Source organism: Boleophthalmus pectinirostris, unplaced genomic scaffold, assembly GCF_026225935.1.
Source record: "Boleophthalmus pectinirostris isolate CB_2022bp ecotype Guang Dong unplaced genomic scaffold, ASM2622593v1 HiC_scaffold_8, whole genome shotgun sequence".
Classification (NCBI taxonomy): Eukaryota; Metazoa; Chordata; class Actinopteri; order Gobiiformes; family Gobiidae; genus Boleophthalmus; species Boleophthalmus pectinirostris.
In genome coordinates this window covers 32,137,539-32,164,467 of record NW_026571515.1, presented here as the reverse complement: position 1 = coordinate 32,164,467, position 26,929 = coordinate 32,137,539, and the positions used below count along the sequence as shown (strand labels likewise).

Below are 26,929 nucleotides of genomic sequence, written 5' to 3'. Positions count from 1 at the left end.
TTTATTTAACTTAATTCATAAGTGTCTTTATAATGATAGGTCAGATAGCACTAATAATTTTTTTTTTCCATTAGTGTGTACTGTCTGCTGCTATAATGGACAGATGTAGGCTTAAGAATAATATATTGTAAATGTCATTTAGCATAAATTATATAGCTCCATGCATATTTTTCAGTAGTATGGATAAACAAGGATGTTGATTTCATTGATGAGAGCCAAAGTGACTTCTATAAAGTACACAGAAGACAAAGCCATCAGACTGACTAATGTGTTTTTTATGTACGTCCTTCATGTCAAGGTAACCAACAGCATTGTGCTTTATGGGTGAGCGGAGACTACCATCGATGAAAGGGTCCTGCTATGGTTAGCAACAAGACCAAGAAAAACTGATTAGCTTCTCCCCTGAATAATGGACTTTATCCAGCTATACAGCAGTGCTATCAAATATGAGCTAAGTATGACAGGGTAAGATGTATACTCTTGCTTTTAATGAATGCAAAGAACAAAATTACTGCTGGAGATAAATAGTAATTGAACTGTATTTCCCCAAAAACAGAGGATAACAAATTTTTCAACGTTATAGTCCAAAATAATAGTCATACTGTACATAGCTCATAGTTAATCTGGATACACTTCATTGTGCAACTTTCTCAATTTATCTAAGCGTGAGAAATGCAGCAAGTTCTAAGGTTTGTAAACTTCTTCGGATGCAGTCAAAGCAGTGCAGTAATAGCAGAGGTGGTAGTTTAGGAATATACAATATGCACATTTAGTAAGCAGTCATTGCATTTTGGCTTCTTCTTTATGTAACTGTTCTTAATTACGCATTTGTCTATTAAATCTTCTACAGTGATAACGTGACATGAAAATAACCTTTATTGATTAGCTCCTCCTGTTTTCTCTTACATAAGCTATTTTTGAAGTTGGAAAAACTTGGCCAAGCACTATTATTTTCAAAAATTGCACTTTCTATACAGTTAGACACCAGTGGCCTTGGATCTGCAGTCATGTGCCACAAACAGATGGATATGTGGAGTCAAGTTGACAGATTTAGAGCACAGAGTGTACATTCAGCATGATGCAATCAAAGGCAATATGTTTCTTTTTATTTTTGCACTGCTTCACTAACTTCACAGTTGAAAATGGAAAACGCAAGTCAAAATACACAACTCAGATCACAGTGTTTTATATTTGTTTGACAATTCCAATGATAGATTACCATAAAGTGAGTGACATGAGGTCTTTGCGGTATTTGCAAAGAGATGGTGCTATATTCACACAGGGGCTCATTGCTTCTGCACACTGATGTATTTCTGCAACCCAGCAGTATTCAGCAGATTTGTAATACCTCACTGCGTCTTGTTACGACTCAAATGTATGTCATGATGTAAATAATTAAATAGCACCGGTTGTTCTAGGATAGTGTGCGTGCAATGTTACTATGACAATATAACATGTGCTTGGGAGATTTCATTATGGGGTGTCTTATTTTGGCTGGACAGGTGCAAAGCGTGGTGTGAGGCAGTCAGCCCTGATGGGATGTGTAAAATTGGCAAAGTAGTAAACCGTATAGGAGTGTGATGGATTGTAGAGGAGAGGAAGGCAAGGTAATATTTTGGGAGGGGAAATCTCATTTTCTCCAAGCTAGCATATGGGAGCACTAAACTCAATCAAACATAAATGTAATCAAACATGTCATCGCTCTTTGTTGCTGTGTGGGGAGTCCCTACATTGCTCCAAGTACTCACAGCCTCTGCCTTTCCACTGCTCTTCATTACTCCATAAACGCAATTGCAGTTTAAGGTTATACTGGGGTTACGCTGATAAGCTCAAGACAACCACTGCTTTGCTTCTCCTGAAAAATTCTCTTTTATCTTACAACAAGACTGACAGTAGTAAGGCAAGCCTATACACAAAGTCTAAGAATAAAACTACACTGCACGCACATCAAAACAATAATATAGTGAGAGGGCATTCTATCATAAGTATTAATGTCCCTAGAGATAAATCAACAATTTATAGCTGTAGAAAAACAAGATAACAAACAGTTTATTTTTATGTCAGTCCCTCTATTCCACTATTCCAGTTTGTCACTTACCTCACTGCTTTATGAGCTCACCACCTAGAAAGAGCCCCTGCCTCCACTAATGTATCAACAGAATAACATAAGTACTAAACATGGCTGCCAATCAGCACTGGCACCCTCACCAACCACTTGACTTACACATTCATATATAGGCAAGGTGGTTGTGCTTTGACCAAGAACTCAACAATAGTATAATAAAGCTGCAGGCTACTTAATGAAGATAATAATTATACTATTATTATTTGTTATAAAAATAATAATAACCATAAACATCACATCATTGCATTTATCAAACTTGTTTATATGTGAAGAAGCAAAATAACAGTTTGGATCAGTTCAATACACCTAAATATATTATAACAAGGATTTCGCTGTTTCTTCTCCAAAACTATACATGTGTAATTTTTAAGACATAAACCTTGCTATTTCCAGTGTGACATTGGTCTCAACAGCAGTCCACAGTTTGGAGCCCAGACAGGTGCTGTCAATATGTGGCATGTTCTGAACAGCTCAGCACTAGGACACATGGCGACCAGGAGACAGTATTGATTTGTTCCAGTGTCATTCACAGGACACTGCCACTACAATGGCAAAGCCTAGTGATCTAGTGTTTGAGTAAATGTGTTACTATAACACTACAATACAATTAGTGTAAATGTCTTTAGAAGAATACACTATAGAAATGTATTCATGAAAATATTGAGATGTTAGAAATAAGTTTGGAATCATGTACAAAATTGTTTGCTTTGTAAAGTTTAGTATCTTTGGGTGTTTCAAATTACTTTATCCTTTCTTTTGGGGAAGTCAAGTCTGTAGTATTTATATGAAAAACACTGTTAAAAGAACCAAATAAATAGTCCTTTCAATCACTTGAATTTTCTGAACAGATTTTGAGGCAACAAAGACTAGAGGTAAATCAGTTTTCAAAGGAACAATATAAACTGCAATTTTCAGTTGCATGATGAATAATGTTTACTCGCCAAAAAGATCCCTGCTTTTGTTGAACAGAGGTGGAAAACATTCAGTGGTTCACAAAAGGGTCGCCATTTTGCAGAAATATTTGCTAAACTCTATTATATAGTTTATTATTTCTTCCTCTTTATAAATGCAATATGATTATTACCTAAAAGAAAGATTATGAATTGCCATTAGTGTTACCTCAGTAAATAAGTTTTCAAATGACGTCTTTAATGACTAAGCTAGGTTTGAACTAGATTAACCTGTGATAAAACCAAGATTTGTCATTCTGAACTAAGACCAAACTATAGTTAAAATAATAGATAAACTGGATTGAAACAATTACAACTAAATCAACTAACACAAATTATACCCACACCACTGTCTGAGAACCACAGATTTAAAGTATGAACTCTATGACTTAAACATCTATGGTAAAGATGGCTTTCAAATGAGCTCTCCTTTTATTGGACCAGTATTGATAGCACCAGCCTGTGACTTTGAAGGGATTGATTTTAGTTTGGGGGAAAAGGTCATGTTTAATGGCTTGCCAGCCTTGATATATATACGAATGTTAGCTGTGTAAATATCCAACTCAACAGCATTTAATCAGTGAGAACAAGGATTTAATTAGAACAGCCCTTTTCATGTACGCTTGTGTTTAACTATATAGCCTTCACAGAAAGCAGGATTTGAGATAGATTGCAGAAGCTTCAAAAAATCAGATGCAATGTTTTGGAGAATAGCAGACAGGCAGTAAATTTGCTTTTTCAGGCTGTCTGCATCAGCACTGCTTATGTTACACTAGGTGAAGGTATCTGTAATAACAAGCTCTATGCTGACAAAACCCGGTGACATCCTCCACACTCTCTAGCCTGTTTTTGTGTTTCCAACTAAATATGAGATTGAGTTGAAAGAGCAACTTTTCCTTATCTCAAACTGTATTATAAAATAGCTATTTCAAAACTGACTTTCCTGAACTTTTTCTATCATGTAATATTGTTGTTCCCCCCCATCAAAGAATACTGGAGGTCATTTAACAAACCACATCCACTCCAGGAAGCCTTGGCCAACCAACAAGCTCTGCACATCCATCTTGCTGAGATTTTTTTTTTTTTTTGGAATAAAATGTCTTTTTATTGCTAGACAATGTTTAGGAGATACTGTTTTCTCTGATTCTTGTCAACAGCAAAAAAGAGCAGCACCCTGATGACTTCTACTTCTCTTAATAGCACAAGTGGCGAACATATTGAAAAGTTTTATTTAGTCATAACATGCTTCAAAGATTTTAAAATGAGCAATGACACCCCAGGGCTGACCAGCTCCATTTGAAAAAATAAATAAAAGGATAATATAGTTCCTTTGAGTTTTTTTTTTTCCTCAGGTTTGTGTGAGGATAGTAGACCAGCAGAGATTTAATAGAAAACTGCATGTAGGTCGCAATAAATCATTCTTCCCACTCTGTGAATAGCGGCTACACAATTTTGCATCCACAGTGATAAAATGAGATAACAGACACAGTATAGCACAAACTGCAAAGCTTCCACACCACAATAGTAAAGTGCAAGTCAAAGAATTTACTTGGGATATATTGAACGTTATTGTGTTGTACAAATACTTTTTGACTACTTTACATTAGCATTTCTTACTTAGCGTAAAAAAAAAAATCTATTTGTATTTCACTTTCATTATGAACCTTGTCTGAATTCCTTTGGAGTGGAGTGGAGCACTGAAACCTGTGAGCTGGCCTGGTGGGGATCACCTGCAGTGCACTAAACAACCAAATTCAAATCACTTGTGCCCCAACAGGTCAGGCCACTCGTGTCCCTATCTACATTATATAAAGGTAAAAGAACAGATTAGGTGTAAACAGAGGGCTACAAAAACGTTCAGGTGTATCTCATAATTTAGCATTAGCAAAAAAAATTGTGCAGCTATATTTATTGATAAAAATCATAAATATAACCACACTTTTAGCAAAAATAGAAAAGTGACATCTCATGAATGATGAGCATTTGATTTTCAAACATGCATGGAAGTATGTTACTCAGACGTTATTTGCTCTCCACAGCACTCATTGAAGCTCTGGTAGTTCTCACTTTGACTTTAATGTAGCATACCAAAATGAAACTTGTGCTTGCAGTCTATCATTGTTGCTAAAATGAGTGAGTACACATTTAAACATGTCTAATATTTTCCTGGTTGTTTTTTACCTTGTGCAGTTGAACACGTCAGTAGCTCATTTTAATGCATGCCCTTATGTTTATTTTATCATAGTTTATATCATTATTTATTGTTTTATGTTGCATCATATTAAGTAAGGTCCCAGTTTGTGAATTTTGTTCACTGACAATGACAATAAAACTTAATCTGATTCTGATTCTGATTAAGCAACAACTCAACAGCTTCCCCAGCTGTGTGGCCCAAAAAGGCACTATACTACGATAAATACTGTAACATGAAAACTCTATTTAGCTTAATATGTCTCATGTAAAGTACAAAGCAAACACAGTGATGATGAGATAAGTTTTGGTGATCCGGCATCAAGTCTTTCGTCTGTGCTGAATGGAGCATACCGGACCTTAGCAGTACTTAGGGAGAATCACATCTCACTTTTCTATTAAACAGCAGTCCCCTTGTCTCCAGCCTCCACTGGATGATATTGACTGGACACAGGAAAACGACCTCACAACAGGAGCAGGAAGCTTGTTCACATGTGGAAGAAAGGAATTTAGTTTGGAAAGGAGAGTACTAGATGCTTAATGGTGATGATTAAAGTTGTTTACTATTTACCTGTTAATCAAACCATCTCAAATACAATCACACACAAAACAAGGAGATAATGGAACACGGCACACAAACAGCATACATTGTACCTTTTATTATATGGTATCATAACACTTTCTTAATTAACTTGAAATGTATTACTGACAGATACCAAAATGTCAGATTTGTGTGACAGGATTATTGTGAAATAAAATAACACAATGATCCAACAAAAAATTCTTCAAAAAAATCTAACAGTAGACAGCAGCAGTAGCAGCTTTGCTTGTGTACAAGTCTCTCCATGGCCGAGCACCAAAGTACATCTGTGACATGTTAGTGTCATATGAACCATCTCGCACTCTGAGGACCTCAGGGACCGGCCTCCTGCTGGTGCCCAGAGTCAGGACTAAACAAGGGGAGTCAGCGTTTCAGGTTCATGCAGCTAAAACCTGGAACAGTCTTCCTGAACATGTGAGACAGACTCTTCTGTGACGCTGTTTAAATCCAGGCTCAAAACATTTCTGTTTAACTGTGCATATGACTGAAAGGTTTTCATTCCGCACTCTTCTCTCCAATTTATGTCTCTCTTTTTTAATTTTAATCTTCATGATTATTTATGCTTTGATTTGTTTTTATTATGATTTTAATGTATTTCTTATTCTGTAAAGCACTTTGAATTACTTTGTGTACGAATTGTGCTATACAAATAAACTTGCCTTGCCTAGTGAATTCTGGGCTCTAGGGATCTATCTATCTAACCTATACTGTCTGCAGATTAGGGGTATATTATAAAGATAAAAATATCAAAGTCATTCTCCTGAACTCCCCATAACATTTCACCACTTTCTAAAGGGTACTGCAAATAGCCCTTATCACCAGATTTTACAATAGAGCCCTTATGAAACAAACTGACTCATCACAGCATTACAAACCACACCGACTACACCTGTTCTTACTCAAGAGCATATTTTTTAGCTTTGGTAGTTTGTCTTGAATCAGTGGGAGTCACCCGAATATCACAGCCTTTCCATCATACCACTGCTCTATTTTTAAGTCTCCCCATGCACCAGTTGTACTCTCCAGGGAAGTCATTAATTTGGCTTTCTGTCAGTGATGTGCCCCACAAAAAGTCCATCAAAACTTACCGGCTGCTTATCTGGAGAAGACTACACTGGAAATTACGGCCCAGTGAATTCTTACAAGAGTAAAAAATCTTGTTTAATTACCTATTTAGAACAGATGATCCTTGTATTTTTACTTCTTAAATTGTGTAAAAAAAAATAGATCATTAGTGAAGGGTGATTAGTTTGGGTGTTGAACAAAAACAAAGTTAAATGTTAAGATATATAAAAGGCCTGTCACAATATCAAATTTTTAAGTGCCATATGTTACTGAAGCAAATGATGAACGATAATATTGAAACAAATTTCAACAAATGACTCCATAACCCTAAAGTCTCAGTACTCAGTTTGCATCTGTAATGAATGTAATAATCATATAAGTTAGTAATTCCACCTTCTATGACTCAGATCTTATCATATAACCAGAAAATAACCACAAATGTCCCAATAGTGTAAAGAAAATGTACATACAATAAATATTGACCCCGAAAAATAAACTGTTCCAACGTTCATACATTGAACGATAAGTCAATAGTAATTATTGTGGCAGGCCTAATATATAACTTATCAGAAACAAGGTTGTGCCAAGAATCAATAAAAAAAAAAACATCACTTTTTTGAGTATAGTTAGAGAATAATTAGGTCAAAAGTGGTAATGAAGTTGACTTGCTTCGTCATACATTCATTCATTTTAATGCTCAGATTGTATTAATAAAATCCATACTCATTCAGAAAATGTATCTCTTGCTGTTGTTACCAAATAAGCCTCAAACTCTATGACAATTTGAGTTGATCACAGATAACCAAGCTTGTGTGTAAATGATTAAACTGAAGGACTACATGGAAACTTGATTTATAATTTACTTGCCTCCTGTTGTGTGCATCCCCTGCTGTTTGCTGTTTACACTTAAAGCGGTCAACAAAGCCTATCTTTCGTTTCCTGCTTCTTTTAAACGCTGCAGATGTTTCCCAGCAAAGATAAGCTGTGTGTGGATGGATGTGATGCCGGGTGCACCCTGATAACCCAGGGTGGTAGTGTTTGTGACTCCCTGTCTCAGCATTATCAGCGGCCCTCTATAGTGGCTCGACCTCATGACCTGAGTAAACCTATATCATCCTTCAGGCTTTGTGCCCTGCCGCCTCCGAGAGCTGTTTAATGAACTGTCTTGTAAGGAGAGGCTCGGTTATCACTGCTCAACTCCTCTAGCGCATGTTTCTGCATTACTTTTTTATTTACAGCCATACCTCAGCTGCTTTTATGCTGACCTAGGACTTTTGGGCCAAATTGGAAAGCCCCATAGAGGTGTGCAAAATCCGCTACATCATTTCTAGGGATCTGCATGTTAGACAAAATCCTCAGCTTCACAAGAGGTGCTTCATACCTTCATATTCTGTACTTCTTTTTCTTAATATACAGAGGTGGGAAGAAAGTGACACCAACTTTTTAGATAAATTAAAGCATAGTTTTGCTACACGAAGATGCACGTTAAGAATGAGAAAGACTTTTATTTCATGTAGATTCACTGAAAATATATTTTGAAGTTAAATACTCTTGTAAAGGCTGATGTACCTGATTTTCAAACTATAAAAGAAGGAAGTGTATGCATTAAAACGGCTATCTGCAACTAACTTATTCCTAGCCCTCACAAATGCTTGGCACATCGCTAATCTATGGCAGGATAAGGCAATTTACTCTTCTGCAGCCAAAATAGTTAGGTACCCCAGCATTAAACAGTTTGGTGATGTCAATTTCCCTTTCTCTGCCAGTTACACAGCACAGGGCGCGTTAGATCACACTTATTGTTGATTTATTTCACATTGATCAGTTTCTGCATGACTGGGAGCCTTCAAATGGAGGAAATCAAAGGCTATTTATATATCATGCACAGATGAATGACTGCATATTTCTACTTCCTGGTTCTTTTTCCTCAATAAATCATTTGTGCTAGTGTCCCGTAGAGACTTGTGCTATCTTGATTTTTATATATATATTTTTTACTTTTCTTGTACAATCGTCTCTGATACGTTGCATCTCCACTGGGAAAACTTTGTTCATTACCTAGCGAAGACACTATAAAAGCAGTTACAGAATGTGAAGAAAATGTCTCAGTTGACTTTTAATCTTGACTACTTTTCCAGTAATTAGTCAGCAGACAAGCTCCTTCAAGAAGTAGACACTATAGGAAATTGTTGCACTAGCCAGATTAATCCTATAGAATTAATTAAATCTGCAAGAGAAGAGTATGAGTTTGAAGTTGTAATGCATGTAGGTCTGTGGCAAGATAATTAAATTGCTCCTAGAATACACTGGCACTGGCACCACAGTATTTGTAGTAGAGAAGTCAAGTTTTAGAGGCTACCATTGCAACATATAGTTGGGTTACATAGTTGAGATTCTTGCAAAATAAGAAGGTATAAACGATACACCCTTAATCTTGAAAACTTAAATCCATAATAGAGGATCCTATCTTTATGACTACAAATGCCTTGAAGGAGATATTTCCCAGGTCTTACATCAATTGCTTTGTGTTGCATTTTTGTATGAAAAGCACTCTATAAATAAAGTTTGATTGATTGAATTATACAGTACCATTGGTCGACTGTTCTGTATTAACATGGGATTCTAAAATACTATAGTTTAAAACCTACCCACAATTTTTGGTGACTTAAACTTTGCGTCCTCAGATGTCCTCCCTGTTTGTTTAACTTTTGGGGAATTTTTGAAAGCCTCCAGTGGCATATCTTGTGGGTTCAGAGCTCTTACGTACATGCATAGAAAGGAGGCGGAAAATGTGCAATAACATCATAAATATATAATACTAAGAGCTAGAGCCTGGTGGTATGGTCGTCATTCTGAAGATTGAGGTAACCATCAGGAATCGAGCTCCCACAGGCCTCAGCAGCAGACCATGGGAAAGAAATGTTTTAAATGCTGTTAATTTTTGTACATTTGCAGTGAATAGAAAACAAATTTACCCAATAGACTAATTTACTTTTGTATCCAACAGACAAAACACAGAAACAGCTTACTAGCTAAAACTATTGCCTAATTTAACATACCCAAAACTGCATGTGGTTTAAGACTAGTACACAGCAAAACAAACACAATTAATGTAATGCTTAGGGGAGCAGGAAGTCGCCTCAAGTTAAGTGTTTTTCCTTTTATAGAACTAAATTAGATCAAAACATGCTCTTTGTTCCTGTGCACGTTTAAAAATTGCAGCATAAGGCATGGCAAAAGCATTAAACATGTATAATGCCTTACCAAGTCTGCTCAGTCAGACCCTAGCTGCTGGTGCCTCTTAAGGTGCTGTTGCTAATGGATTTCACTCAGAGCCTCCGGCAGGAAATGACCAAGTGGGCTGCCGTAGTTTGTCCTCTGATAATAACTGCAAATAATTAAGCTAAGAATGAGTGCTTTTGTTTTTATAAGCTTTATGTTGGGATTTCCATTTCCCTGCTGATGAAGTTGTTTTAAAAACGTACTTTGCTTCACTGACCTGATGACTTCAAGACATTTTTTTTTATTTTCTGTGTATATTGTGAACTAAGGCTGTACTTACTGATAATATTTGATAGCTATGTTGTTTAAGGCATTATCAAAACTGTGAATACATGTATACGCCTGTGGACACAATTCATTAGGCTTTTGATTGGGTTTAAGCAAAGCAGCCCAGTGCACTTCTGTTAAGGCTAGTTTTTCTAAGACTAGTGCCTTTCCTTTCTATTTAGATCCTCCTCTAGTCTCACAGGACATGGTACAGTGGCATATTTCATATGTTAACCTAGTTAGTAAGAGAGGAGTACACTATTGGGAGCCTCACTACAGCCAAGGATCACAGAAGCATTTAAATCATGGTGTCACATAGAAAAGAAAAAAAAAATATATATATATATATGTGATAGTCCAGTACATAAAAATAGTCTGAATTCTAACAAGCATTTCAAAGTCGGTCATGGGGATGATGAATATACTTTATATTCTGTTCATATTGAATCTTACAAATGGTTAGCAAATATAAAACAGGCTATAAAATGTTTAAAATGTAATTTATTTTAATGCCACAATGGCACAGAGGAGCACCTCCTGTATTACCACATGACATCACAAGGTGGAACAGAGTGTTTTCAGTAAGAGAGAAGAATTCAGCCTAGATAAACAGGATTTGAGAGTTAAACATGTGTGAACAAAATAAAACTAGAGGCATGTTTTTGATGAGGAAACAGCATTATAACAGATCAGAAAATAGTGTAACATAGGACCTTTAAAAGTATGGTGGAGAGTACAGTGCCACTTCATGACAATGATTCAACAGTCTGTTAAGAAAGACAGTAATAAGGCTGTCATATAAAGTAGATATATCAAACAAGGGATGGGGATGTTTACTGGAGCTCCTATTGGGTTGTGCGGGTCATTCAAGGTGGTCTACTCTTGAGGGACAGGGAATTTATTTAGTCAAATACAAAACACAGCACAACAACAGCAGAGAAAAACAGAGGATATTAAGAGCATGATATTTTATTGTACTTTACAACTGCTTCAGAGCTCAAAGAAGGGTTATTTTGAGAGAATACTTGTTATGTTTTGTTAGTTTGTTTGTTATTTCATTAATTAGCAAATACTTCTTTCAGGAAGTTGAATTAATTTGGAGATGATTGCCAGTAGTTATATGGGATCAATAAATTGGACATGTTTTAATTATTTTTAATTACTGATGTTGCTCTTAAATAGAGTAGACATTTTTTATTCTTACTGAGCAAGGATCAGTGCATTGCAGACAACATATTGCATTAGGCTCATTTTAATTTAATTAAGAAAAAATCTGTAAATTTTTGTACATTACTGATAAAATAATCTAAACTACAATGTCATTATTTTTAAAATGCTGCTAGTTCCTTATTTGCACTGTACAGTGTGCATATATAATAATTCCAGTGGGTAAGGCTATAAGCTCAGGTAAATGGGATTCATTGCCAGCTCATTATTTTTAATTAGCTCTATATCGGCTCACTGTGTTAGCTACAGTTTCTCTGATAATGCTGCTGTCTGTCAACAACTGTTTGTGGCTGCTAAAAGTCTTCATACCAGCTACAGAAAGATACGGAAGAAAATGGTTTTAATGAAGGAAGTGCATTACTCCCGGCATAGACTGAGCATTTAGAAGAATAAAAAAGGTTAACACTGGAAAAAGGGAGGGTACATCTTTTAACTCTGCCAGCGTCTCCAAACAGTCAAGCACAACTATCCACTGGGATTTTTACCAGGCACTGCTAAAAATCCCGTCAAATTTATGGTTTGGACTCTATGGGTCACTAAACAGATGATTTCTAAAGACATTTTTCAGATTAAGTGAGATTGATCAATAAAGTGTGAATGCGACATAGCAAGCAATACCTCCTTTTGAATCTTCCCCACAAATATTAAATCCATTTATATCCCTTGGCACATCTGAGAATTTATCCCATTTCTTTCTTTGAACCATTGCTGAAGAAAATGCCTGCCGCCCAGGGAGGGTAACTGGAGGGCAGTGTGCCATTAAAAAACTGTATTCATTGTGTTAAGTGAAAAAATATTCATATGTTTTATTATTTTTCATATTTTTGAGTAATTTGTTTTAAAGTCAGAGAATAGTGAGGAGCTTTTAGGAACTTTGTCATAGTTTTCTACAAATCTATCAACTAATGGCTTGTGTTTGTGTAGATTTTTCATACAAATCATTTTAGTGCTGACTTCACATGGCTAATTCAGTCCGCCATAAGCATTCCATTGAAAAGTGTGTATTGTTTTTCCCTCACTAATCTACTGCATTGTTCGGTTTTGCGGGCATTCATTAATCATGAATGCCACTTAGTTTATATCTAACTACATTCACAACCTTTAGTTGGGATCATTTGCATGTTTAACGTAAGTAATAATTCCATTTGTAATGAGACAATTAATCACAGTTGGCCAGTGGACAAATTAATGATTGCCACTTTTGAGAATGGAAAAAAAGAAACAGCATGGAGTGTAGTTTGCAATAGAAGAGAACAATACAAGCCATAGGAAAAAAGATTTTGTTTTGACTAGCGTAAAGTATGAAAAATGAGTCACCTCGATGCGATAAAAGGTTAAAAATGAAATACAACAGCCCAGCCATGATAACAACTGGAAATAAATTCTTATCCGGATCACATGTCTGCAGATACAAGGATTTATGCAAACTGTAACAATTCAGAAATGGCTTACGGCTACATGGGTGCGTGTCTAAGAGTTTGTGAATGTACAATTAAATCAAGACAGCGTTACACACCGGTTCATACTTCATCATATCACATACCCAACCAGGGACTTTGCAGCTGCACCACTTGCAATCAGCCAGTGTGACATGCTAGGAGAGAGAGTCCTGGGGCTGTTTGCTACTCATGTAAGTCAGTCAGTGAAACTACACGAGGGGTAGAAGGAGAGAGAGGGGCTGTGGGTAAAGTGAACATGTGCACTGCCCCATGGGGAAAGACATAGGGACATTAATAATATTACAAAATATGTAAAATGGCTTAGTTCAGAGTGGGGTAGAGCGAGGCCTATAGCATTTGTTAGTATGAATAAATTAAGAGTGTTTTTTCTTTTTTCTTTATACTTCCAATTGTAAATGCTACAGATTTGTACAGATCATAATGTTAATGTTAAAGTGATCTATCTGTAGTAGAGGTAAGATCTTAAGACCGAGCCCAAGCCCGACCCGGGTCGGGTCTAAAATGTCAATCATTACTTCGGGTCGGGTCGGGCTCGGGCTTCAAATAAATATATGTTTATAAAATGTATGCTAAAACGATGTGTGGATACTAAACTAAGGAATACTTGTTATAAAATAAATAATATGGATAAAACAGAGAAGTAATGTAATGTAATTGCTATTTAACTACTAAACAGGATCCGCAGAGCCAGAGCTCTGCGCACGTGAACGCCCCCTCTTAATTTAATAATCTTCCCCTCCACAAGTCTGCATCTATTTTGACCTGGTATCCCCAATATGGAGGAGCAAGAAGTTAAACTAAAGGCAGGAGAACTGAAAAGACAAACACGCACCGGTAAGAGTGAGGTGTGGAAAAGCTTCAAATTGATTGTTGAAAATGCTACAGAAACTTGCGTTGGCTTCGCTGAATGTCGTCAATGTGGCGCTTTGCTTTCATACGAGAGCAAAAAGACTGGCACCTCGACGCTGAGCACTGCTCCTCCTCCCGAGTCCTCACAAATAAAATATGACATTTCGGGTTTGCTTCGGGCTCGGGCCTGCAAATCAAGTTAATTGGTCGGGCTCGGGCCGGGTCGGGTTTTAAATACCCGCGGGCCGGGTCGGGTCGGGCTGGATTTTTTAGGCCCGATCTCACCTCTAATCTGTAGTGTACTTTAATTTCAAATTTCAAAGAATAAATTGTTATTGAATCAAACTTTTATTTATTTTTTATTTTTTTCCTGCCTTAGATATTTGAATATTTGTGTATAATTTGGAATCATTTGGAATAATAACAATTGGTATAAATGTTTGAAATAAATCAGATCACTTATCATCAAATGCAGAAAAATACAGGATCAAACATGCATGAATCAATCAAAAATCCTAAACTAATAATGAGAGAATATATAACATGGTGAAAATCTGATAAAAGTTGAATCTGCATCTGTCTCCTTTAAAGTTACCATGTTCATACTTGATTTTGATTATGCTACAATCAAAAATGAAAAAAAAAACAAAACAAAAAAAACAAAACTGAATTATAGAGGTGATCAGTATTGTTAAGAGTATGAACACAGGGACCATAATGTGTATCATATGGCGCTGCAGTAATGGTCTAACACCTCATTGTTTTGTCGAAAGCACATTGTATGAGGCATGAAAGTGACAGAGCTGCAGCTGACAGGTGATTCGTCAAAGTCAAGGATGAAGAAGACATTTATTTAACATACACGGCACAGGGAACATCTGTCATTACTCTGGTGCTGTAAACAGGACTGTCACACTCGTGTATCACAACAGCTCTGGTGCCAAGCGCTGAGGCGAGACAGGCACAGGCTGGTGGAGATACAACACCTTATTTTTAGTGGGCTTTCATTGTACACAGTTAAATTTGCCACACAAATAAGCTTCTTCAAATGAATCCTTTAAATCAATACACCTGATTTAAGTCAATTTGTAGCTCCGTAGAGATTCAGTGTACCCCTGAATTTTGAATTTTCTGGAGTTTTTCTGTTCAGTATTTATTTTTAGTAATATTTGACTGTAGGTTTCCAGTCAAATAAAGCAGTGTGGACAAAAAAAAGTGTAGTCAGTGAACCTTGTCTCTGGGCGCACTGCCAATATGCTGTAACATTTCTTTATGTCTCCTTCTGTTCATCCACTGAGAGCTCTAAGTGCGTTTGTTAACAGCAATGTTTCTTAACGTATGTCTGGAGCTGTCTTTACTGTCTCTTCTATCTAACAACAACTACTTTTGATCAAAAACACAAAACATGGGAGGCCTACACCCCTGATATTCTGATAATATACAAAGACTGTGGAACGATTGAACAATAAACATTAAAAAAATCTGGGAACATGGATCTTACCAAAATGAGACCCAAATGCTATGACACCTTTTTTGGTAAATGGTGCAATAACTACCAAAATAAATGCTATTCAATATACAATATTTTCATAACCAGAGGTGCCTTGGAGGAGTTAGTTTTACTCCATGGAAATGTGTGTGTTACTGAAAATCATGTATGTGCAATGTGCAGAACTTACTCCTCCCAAGGCAAGAGATATGTTTAAATCCCAATCTCTGTTTCCTAAAATAAAGATACAAAATACATGTAGAATGATGACTGGATTAAATAGATATATCAACGTTCAGAAAATCCACCATAGACTCACCGCAATCAGGATGAAATTCCCTAAATATAGGTTGTGCTGCACGTTGGAAGCAGGAGGAAAGTTTCATTTGAGGCAGATGTTAGTGGAGCTTCCATTGTTACCTATGGCAACATATTGATTGTTGCAACAAAGGCTGCAAAGATCCTGACGTCCATTATAACTCAGCAGATTGGTTCAGCAGTTAGTGTTGGGCACATTGTTAAAACGAATGCCCCTATAGATGCTGGAAGAATGGTGTCTTAATGATAAGAACCTGAAACTGTTGAGTAGCTAAAAATATAAGGATCCCATAAAGTGCTGTGGTACACAATGGCCTGATCAATCAGCATGGCAGTGCGGGTATGGTTTAACTTATGGCCATGCACCCATGCCCACACACACTGCAGACTTCCTCTTGGAAAGTGTCCAGTATTATACTCAGCATCTTAATTAAATAGTGACTATGTTAAGAAAGAGGAATGCTGGAATCTGAACAATAATTTTGCTAATAAGAGCCAACAATTCCTATATATGTGTATATTGTATTATTATTAGGTTAGGTTAGTTTATTTGCCATTTGTGGTTAAAAATCACACTGGAAAAAGAAAAAGCTCAAAGTGTACCTTGAGACACTGAAACAAGGCTTGAACAGATAAAGACATTTATGATTTTCAGTCATGTAAAAGACTGGAATGCATTCTATTAAATCCATATATATTCAGGTGTAGAAAAGTATATTTTAATCTAACACTTTTATAAAGAGCTCTGTTAATGTAACTTTCTTCATAAAATATTTTGTCTGTGCCACTGTACCACGGAAAGATGGTGACGAGGGTCATTTCAATAAAATGTGTTACCGTTATTATAAAAAGCAGCAAGAGCACACTGCTCAAAGTTTATAGGTACAAGTGCAATCAGTTGAAATTGGTCCAATAACAGATTTGGACTTAGCTCGAGACATACCTAAAGTCACTATAATATATAATGAAAGTAGTACACCAGTGTATGTTTAATTTTTATTTAATTATTTTAAACAAAGTCCTTTAACTTGACTTGAACATTAAGTCTAGGTCTATGAGAAAAGTATTTTAAACTCACTTTTTGTATCAAATGAAAAAAAAAAAACAAGACCTTGCAGGAAGTATTTACTGAAACATTTCCAGGCTGTGACTAACACTTTTGAATCCTGATCCGTGCAAACAGAGCCAGTGTATAATATTTCTGTACAGTCCTAATGAGCATCATTACTCCTACATAGAGGGTGAGCCAAATGAGCTCATTGAATTTTTAAAAAGGTGCTCTTATTTAAGGCAAGTGATTTGAACATTAAATCTGCATCAGAAATCTGCTTGAGACTCGCATCTCAGTAATTAAACATATTTTCTAAAGACCATTAGTGATAAAGTAGGTAGAGCAGGGGTGATGGGGCAACACATTTCTATAAAGCTGCAGAAAGTCAATGTTCTAGGTCACAAAGAGCCAGCAAAGCACAGAGGCTCATCCTGCGCAGATGGGAAGTACACAGAATGACTAAAATGCTGCCGCCCTATAGGAGTATTTAAATAACCCCACAAGAGCTTCATCTTTAAATCTTGGAGGCGGTCTTAGCAAGTCATCAAGAATTCCACTGCAGTTCACATACATCGCCGTGAAGATATCCCTCTCTTTCTTTACACTGAGCACATTCACTTTTATAGCACATCAGTTTTTCAAGTTTTCTATGCTCTCACTTGCTTTTGACTCTCTGGAAGCCAATGAGATGAAGGCCTGAGCTGGGAAATTAAATTTTCTAATCCAATGCTATGGAGTGACTATGTTCTATTAGGGTTAAAGCACTGTTCTGGACTTTATATCGCCGGAGTCCAGTGACTGGCCAACACAAACATGATAAGCTCTGGCTGTCCCGGTTTCTGACAGAATGCTGAAATTGTGTGATTGTTATAGCAGTGAAATCCCTCAGGTGAAAAATACAACATGGGTTGGTTCAGCAACAGCAGCACCCACAGTCCAGGCAGATATGGAAGTTTAAACAGAAACGATGGCAACAGCACAACTGGTTAGAATGGTGTTTAACTCTTTAGAATCTTCACTTTTTCAAACTGAAAACAACTTTTGGCATTATACTATATATTTAAAATAACTGATCACAAGACACTGGTCTTGTCTATACAAGTACTGGGCCAAGGCAGGAAAGAAATCAGTGCCTAGGACTAAAATCTTTAACTACTCATTATGGCTGGTACACTATGCAGCTATTCTGGTGGAAGGTCAACCACCTGCTTCAGTGTCCATTGAGACAAGCAGGTCTCCCCATCAGGCTAAGTCAGGCCATTTTAATCCATTGTCTGGATTTATCACTTAAAATACACCGATCATTATACAAGCTATAAATATAGTTTCAAGAGTCTGCTTCGCTCATATGTTCTTGATGCAATAGTTCTGAGTAAATAAGTTTTCAAGATCTAACTCTCTGATTGCTAAGTGGAAAGGCTATTACAATCAAACACTAAAGTTCAAATAGTGGTGAGAGCATGTTGTTGTGCTGCTTTGTTCCTCCTTGTATAATATCCAGTATTCTTGTGAACCACTGTGTAATCCATGGTAAGTGCCGGACGGACAGGTACACCCTTGCATAAAGTTAGTGGAGATTTTTGAAGATATCTTATCTGCTTTTAAAAGGCCACTTCACGAAAGAGCCAGTGGAATCATCTCACAATGGGAAAATGTGTTGTGGCAGACTACTTTCATCCTCCCAAATCAAGATTTCCTTGCTCTAAATTAGCTAATACAACAAGCACATCTAGTACTCAGAAAAGTGCATTGTTATGTGCAAGTGTTTAAGAAGCTGTAGCACAGTACAAAACATGAATTAATGTGAAACAAGATTCTATTAACAAGTTCCAAACACCTTTGAACAACACTTCTTCTCCACCTCCTAGTCTCCACCTTGTGACGTCAATGCAGTGTGAAAGGCAAGAAAAAATGAAGTCACACGTCTGCTGCTTCCAGGGAAAGAGGCAGAGTAGGAGAAAAAAGTTGTGTAATGCATAGATTACATTCAGCTTGGAACATTACATGTTGCCAAATATGGAACAATATGAAAATTACTGATGGGCTGGTCTAATCTTTTTGATAGAAATTTACAGAAAATGTACCCCTTTTGATTTGAGTCTGCATCATTTGTGCTAGTTTCCTTGCACGTACATAGGGCAAGTAAACAATATATAAGATAAAATCATCTGTGTCATGACACTTTAGCAGCAACTTCCCCATGTAATTCTTCATTTTAGCCTCTTAATATACAATATATTGCAAATAGAAAAGTGAGATGAAAAAGAAGTCTCATGTACACCTGCCAATTCCCAAGTCAGATGAAAATTGTCCAGCCTAGTCAAGGCCAAAGACTGAAACCTATTCTTCCAGTTCAGCATCTTTCACATCTCACATGCCTAATGTACTTTACACAATGCTCAAAACAAGAGACCCAAGTGGAGAGAGCACTGCGAGAAGACAACGGCATTAGTGTGACAGCCATCAGTCCAGAAGGCTGACACAGGCACACAGTCCCTGACTTCACACACTAAACGACTGACTACTTTGTTAGAAGGAATGGAGTTAACAAGCTTTGGTTGATTGGTGAATTTGATGCAGTACAAAGCAATAACTTTTAAGAGAAATCTGTAAAGTTATGGTAGATGAAACAAAGCCTTTTCCATATTTATATAAGTATTTTCAGCAACATGTTTTGTATTTTTGTTCAAGGCACTGGTTCCTGATTTTAAGAGCCTATGCAAAAAACTGAGATTGGGCACAATGCTTTTTGTTCAGCTCAGGCTACTTTATTCTGTTCATGGAAGTCTGAAGTGGTGAAATCAAAATGGTTCAAATTGAATGGCTTACTCGCCACTGCAAAAGATGAATCTACTACCAATTCCAGTTGATAGCAGAGGCAACTTCCCAAAGTAGGTACAGAACACATATTAAAAGATTTATGTCTAACTAACTTATGGCTAGGTTAAGGGTAAAATAATGATCGTATAAAAGGGGGTTTCATCAGTGGCATTAAATGCATTAATGTAAATGTAAAGCTGAAATATTACAAGAAAATATTTCATTCATATAGCTAGTACTGCTTCTATTTTAAAAACAATAACAGAATTAGAGTATTGTCCATGGTGAATACATATTGTTAATTTAGTTTGTAGTTAAATTTTTCCATTTTTCCAGACATGGACATTTGTTACGGGACTACAAACACAAAGTTCATAATTATTACAGTTTACCGGAGGTCCCTAGGTAAAACTAATTCCGTGTGAATATGGTGTATGTGGTGTGCCAGGTCTAATTCCAGTGTCGATGCAATGTGTGTAGTGAATACACCAATTCTAATAATTACATTCTAGCTTCAAAACAATCAATTAAAATAAACATATATAAATAAATTATACATGTATTGTACATGTATACATGTATACATGTATACATGTATTTAATTCAATTGGTAGGTGGATTATGATCACAGAAGTAGTACAGATGTCTTGTGGATCTCTTGGTCAGGGGTACAGGCTAAACAGCTGTACTCTGACAGAGGTAGCAGTGACAGCAGCAGGTTCACTGTGAGGCCTTCTGACCACATCAAAGACTAGAGCTGTGTGAAAAGATGAGAAAGATCAGCATCAGCACTAAATGTACCTTAAAATCAATGCACACCTTTTATGTAACTTTTCCATGCCATTTCAGTTATGCAGTGTTTCATCATTATAGAGTTTGTACATGAATGGTTTGGGATTTTAAAGAGAACTTCAGTTTGTGTACAGCATAGTGTTGATATTTTAACAGATGATTCCATGCTTTAAGACAAATATTTTGGTGAAAGGGTGTGTTCTGTGTTCCAACCTATATGCATACTACTAGTTTTTTATGTTAAAACTTTTGAACTCCTTACAAGGAATCTGGAGAAAGCTTTGATGGGAAATGGGTCAATGCAAACCAAAAAAAGCAAAGTGCCACTTCAAGCAATAAATCAGAAATAACATAAGTGAGCAAAAGTCGAGATAACAGTGCAACTTTGCGCTTATGAAGCTAAGTCTGTGATGACAGAGAACAAAGTCCGTTAAAGCCATGAGGATTGTTGAAACAAGAAAGATTTCCAAACATAAGTAATAGAAACCTCCACAAGTCCTGGATAATGCAATATTTGTGGGGTTTTTTTCATTCTTAAAAAAGCATATAGAAATACTGGCTCCTGCCTTCAACATTACTTTGTAGACTTAGAAAACAACCAATTTAGCAAGGAAAATCTGTTCTAATCTTCTGGTTAAAATTGTTCAGGAACAGCACATGACATAATTTATAGGTTTCATTCCTTTTGCATGAGCCAATAGGGTGGTTAATTCTGACAGGAACACAGGGAATTACCGCAGCTCTTCAGGCGCTCTGTGTTCTTATATGTTTTTTCTGCGAACATAATTTGGGCATTATGCTGAAGACGTGAAGTGTGAATGTAGCAGATTAGAGTTGCTGTTCCTGCGTGGTAAATACTTTGAGGAAGTATTGGAGCTTAGCCTGCCATCACCAAGACTATTTAAAGAAACAATGTGCCTCCTGCAGAGGATGAGCAACCACTAAGGAGCTGCCTGGAGATTTCAGCAGATGTTATGTGTCATATCTTTTCTTTATCCACCAAAATGGGCTCAAGTAACCCTTCAATGTACACTGTTAAGACTTAAAAATGTGACAACTAATGTCCATGTAAAGAGAAGTTTATACCTAACAGGAACAGCAGCAAAAGATGGAATAAAACATGCTTTAGAAACAAAATCAAGAAATAAATTCACCACATGCTGCAATAAAGCCTTACTAAAAATGCCAGGAAAACCTTACTAGCCAACAACAGGGCCTGCACACTACACAGAAAGTGAATTCAACATGCAACAGTATTGAATATGAGTGGCAGAATTACTTATTTTGGATAGATGTAATTGTAGAGATTACAATGCCTAATTATTGGAATGTATTCTATTCAACTAGAAAAACATTTGTATCTTAATCTGCATTTTCTCCTCATCCATCCATCTTTTTCCACTTATCCGAGGCCAGGTTACAGGGTCAGCAGTCTAAGCAGGGCCTTCCAGACTTCCATTTCTTTAACAGCAAATAATGCAATAGCACAATGAACTCGCATTGCCAAAATTAAAGCCAAAACTAGTATACTCATTTACACAAGTAAGGACACTGAAGATAACAAAACTAGGACAAAATTTTACCTTTCCTGCAGACCCCATGGTGAAATAAAAGACTAATATTGTTTACTAGTGTGAAAATTATTATTATTATTATTATTATTATTATTATTGTTGTATTTATTTTTCTTACTTCATAAACTCTTACTTTCATAAATTCACACTAAACAAAATTTCTCCTCTCTATGTCTTCAGATCCCTCAGATCAGCTATGCATCGACGGCCCCGGAGCTCAGCGATAACACCAGATATGACTTCTTCTCACGGGTCGTTCCCCCTGACACCTACCAAGCTCAAGCTATGGTGGACATCGTCAAAGCCATGCAGTGGAACTATGTGTCCACAGTCGCATCAGAAGGGAACTATGGAGAGAGTGGAGTCGACGCTTTTATCCAGAGGTCTCGAGAGGATGGTGAGTGTCTGTGCAAACATTCAGACAGCACAACTTTATTTACACTGAGGAGAGGCAGCCTGGGCTCTGTCAATCTTCCCTCTATCATGAACTGGAAGTTGAGAGAGTATTGCAGCCTCAGAGAAAGTCTCATTTTGGTATTTTGGTGTTTGCTGTAAGTATGCTCATTTTGATTTAAGGGTATAGCAAATTAGAACAGCACAAGAATAGAAAAAACAAGCTGTGTGAAATATGGAGTGAATGCTGTAATTAATATTGAAAATTAGTCTGGCGATATTTACTTTAGGGAAAGTGCAAGGTACATTGTTATATACTGATATATTAAAAGTAAACGGACCTTTGTATGAAACTATACTCTTCAGTAGCCTTTAAAGTAACTTAAACCACTTTTTCCATCCATCACCATGACACTTTGGATGTGAAATCACTAAAGCTTTAGATTATGAAGACTGCTGAGTATGACTAATGCTGAAATTTCTAAGCTCCAAAGCCATATCTCTAGAGAATACTGTATCTGCTCCAAGTTTGATGGAGAAGATGAAAAATACATTTTAATTTAATTCAAAGCCTAAATGGCAATAGACCTTGCCTGGGGTAGCCAGGGACATGGTACTGTACAATATTGGAATTACTCCTTCTTTGGCTTCTGCTGTGGTCCGGACATGCTCTGGACGACCTCTGCCCCCCTGTGAAGTGGAATGTAATGACTCCAGACGTGAGCAGCACTCTCACTGTCCCTTCTTTACTGCCACCGGTCCCTTGTATAGTGCCACAGTCCCTTCTATAGACATAGCTGCTGCTGCATTTCATTCAGCAGAAACCCAGGATCGTACAGTACACATAAAGCTCACTAAAGCATGCCATCATGACTGGACTATTGGTTGAATGATAAAACAAATAAGCTGTGAGTTGTCAATACACTGTGCCCTGATAAAATAAATGTTAATACCAGATTGAACTAATGGAAATGGAATGAAATTTGGTGTCTGGTATAATTTTTAGTCAGCCAAATCAGAAAAATATAGAGGACACTGGCCTGTTATTAATCAAAAGCCACATACTAAAATGAGAGCAAAAAAAGTTGATATTTAAACAAGAAAATCATGGGTTTAAACCAAGACAAAAAATGTTGTTTGCCAAAATGTTTTCTAACTTTTATTGCTACTGGCTGACAGCTCATCAAGTAATGCTGTCAACCACGCAAGCAGAATTATTGCTTACAGACAGACATCAGACTCTGTTCACTGTCTTTTAACTGCAAGAACACATTTAAACAACTTATCCGTCAAGTCAGCCACTGCAACAGCTTTGAACTGACAATAGTTTACTGTATATCAAGTAAGGATGAAAAGCTGAAAGCCTTGCTGAGACTACTGATATGGATACAGCATTTTGCCATTAGGTATTTCTTCTCATAATATAAACTCTGGTCAAAAACTGCCATAGGTCTAAGTTGCAGCTTTGTCTGTCTCATGGTGGCAAAGCATTGACAATTCTATAAGCCTATGTAATGTTTCATATTTCATCTGATCACTGAATATATGTACAGTTTCAAAGCTACCACACTATGCATTATCTACATTTTAGTCTAGATGCAATGAGTATGCACAGATGGCAGTACTGACCCTTACACAATATGCTTGTTAGGTCTAAGCATCAACAGTACAGCTGCTCAGTAAGGGAACATAGTGTTGTTTCTTGCCACAGCATAATTTTCTCAAGATGACATAACATAAATTTCAAAAGACAAAGATAACCTTACTAAAGTATTTATTAAGTATTTTGTGTCACTATTCAACAAAGACTTTATCTTGAATTGAGTAAATGGCATTTCCAATACTTATGATCTGATTTACTTAGAAAGCAGATCAATATAGTCACTAAATGCGCAGTGCAAGTGGCTGTGTGGGTGTGAACTGGCAGGGCAGGTGCTTTGTTCGATGACACGGCATCCTGCTGGCAGCACAATCTGCATGATGTGATCATAGCTCACTGGTCTTTCAAGTGGAAAGCAAATTAACGTGGAGCAGCAGCCAGCGTTTGATCGGAGCGGCGGAGCTGGAGTTTCAGTACTGTGGAGCGGAAACCGTTTGACACTGGGGCAGTCGATATCTCAGAGGAGGGAGCAAATAACCTTTTGTGTTGTGGGGAGAGCAAGCGTGAACTCAGACTCAAAAGGGGAGAATAACAATTATGAAGATGAGAACTGCCATGTTTCTGGATAAGTGACCATGCAGAATTGTGTGCATTAAAACAGTGTGAGTTGAGAGATGTCACAGAACAGCTAACATCATTCATTTTGGAAACAGAATAAATGGCAGACTGCGGGAAGATTAGCAATACTGAACAGTTTGCTCCCAGTTGTCAGACACATTTTCTTAAGCAAGCATCATAAATCCAATTGTCATAGTTTTTAATGCATATCTCATCCCCCACTTCTGTGTCTGGTCACATTGGGAATGAATTAATAATTAATATTTTTATTTAAGTATCATGCACTCACATGTGCTTATATGAAACTTTAAGAGCATTTATGGTGAAGGGCCTGCTATCTAGTTGTTTCAATGGAGATTTTATTGCTTTACCCACAGTTTCACAGTATGGCATTGAAAGCATCTATCTCTATGGACACAATGAGGCGATACCACCAGGCCAATTTACAAGTAAAATTTGTGGAGATGCAACCTTGTTCACAGTCACAAGAAAATATGTTTTCAGTGTTTTTTTTTATTTTTTATTTGAGCAATAAAAACACCTCTAATTAAATGCAATATAGAGAAGTTTAATGCCATACTGTAGAATAGTCCAGAGAAAGTTTATTCTTTTCTATTCACTCCAATCGAACTTCAACTGGGATTAAATTGTAAATCCATTATGAGGATGATTCAAGTTAGGGGTCTATTAAGACAAGATAAGACAAGAGAACCTTTATTTGTCCCACAATTGGGAGATGCTGCCGCACACTGTTCAAGAACAGCAAGAAAAAAGAAATAGGAACTCAAAAATGACAATATATTTAGTTACACAAAGAGTTCATACATTTAAGCCAGGTTATAGCAAAATTGCTAATTTCCATCTTCAGGCCTTGGATTTAAATAAGTATTAGAAAACAGACTTAAACTTAACATAACACTATACAAGTATAATATATAACAATATTATGTACGGTAAGATAGCAACATGGGCTGTCAACATATTTCCTCCATCCTTCCAAGAAATTATAGCCTCTCAATTATCCACATTTAATTCCATTTGTTGAATCTTACACATGAGGGTCAAGTCTATTCAACTAGTGAAGCGAAATGTCAAACGTGTGCATCCCAATTTGGAATATGTCAAATTGATACACAAACAGTGTCATGTAGCATTAGTTGTAAGAGCAAATTTGAAATGATAATGAATAAGATTGGATTTAAATAATGGCAGGGGAGAGAGGGGGCAGTGACAGTGCACAGCAAGATCATGCAAATGTCAAAAATGAAGGTTGCACGCTGCACCCTTTGTCACGAGCGAAATGTCAAGAGGAATGATGTGAATACTTATTAACCCAAAGTGTCTATTGTCAGAATAGCAGTTTGGGAAAATTACAGATCTTTTGTGTTTGATTTGGGAAATTTGTATTATAAAATATTGCAGCCATTTTGACAATTAGCCATAACATAGAGTTGGTGTGGGGGTTGAAATCATGTTGACAAAGGAGTTTTATAGATTTTGACCAAAGACAACAAAAATTAACAAATACAAATAGTTTAAATTTTCTTTCTATATTTGAACTTTTGTACAGAAACAACTTTTTTTTCAAAGGAATTATTTCTGCTCAATTGTTATGAAAATACTGTTGTGAAAATACTGTCATTATGTCATTCAAAACGGCAAAGTGACAGTCTAAGCTTAAGCTGTGACAAAAGAGGTATGAAATAAATTAGTCACCTAGTAATTGCTGTTATAATAATTGCAGAATATCCAATAAAAAATTGAATAGAGATTTAACCAACTTCTTCCCTTTAATTCCTCTCACACCGTAACTGAATTTGTTCAAAGAACCTTTTTATTGCTCATTACGCTGGATTTGTTTGATTAGCACTTTGCAGTAGTTTGAAGATGGTTTTATGTCTGTAAAATTGTCAGATGCTCACTTTGCTTTATGTTGCATTCAACCACCTGGATCTGGTTTCCTCTCACGGCTTGAAAACCACTGAAGGATTTGGGGCTGCAGGTGTGCACAAGGCAATTGTCAAGACACTACAGCTCTCTCATTTGCATATTGTATATATATATATATATAACTTTTACTCAACAAAAACTGAACCATGTATTTCCAGTAAACATTTTGTGTAAAGTAAAAAAAAGAAATAAAAATAGGCAGCTGTGCAGTTAGTGTGCTTCTTACATTCTAATAATTGCAATGATACTATATATAGTGTATGTCTCTTACATGGTACGTGGTCTCTTACAAGTTTTTCTCAGTAATT

General features: G+C 36.6%; 1 protein-coding gene across 1 annotated transcript in view; it reads left to right on the top strand.

The window, feature by feature from the left end:
• Positions 1 to 26,929, top strand: part of grm4 (glutamate receptor, metabotropic 4) — an 83,705-nt gene that overhangs the window by 32,374 nt on the left and 24,402 nt on the right. Inside the window, exon 2 of the mRNA XM_020929526.2 lies at positions 22,241 to 22,457. Coding sequence (XP_020785185.2) covers positions 22,241 to 22,457 — 217 coding nt within the window. The remainder of the gene's footprint in view (positions 1 to 22,240; positions 22,458 to 26,929) is intronic.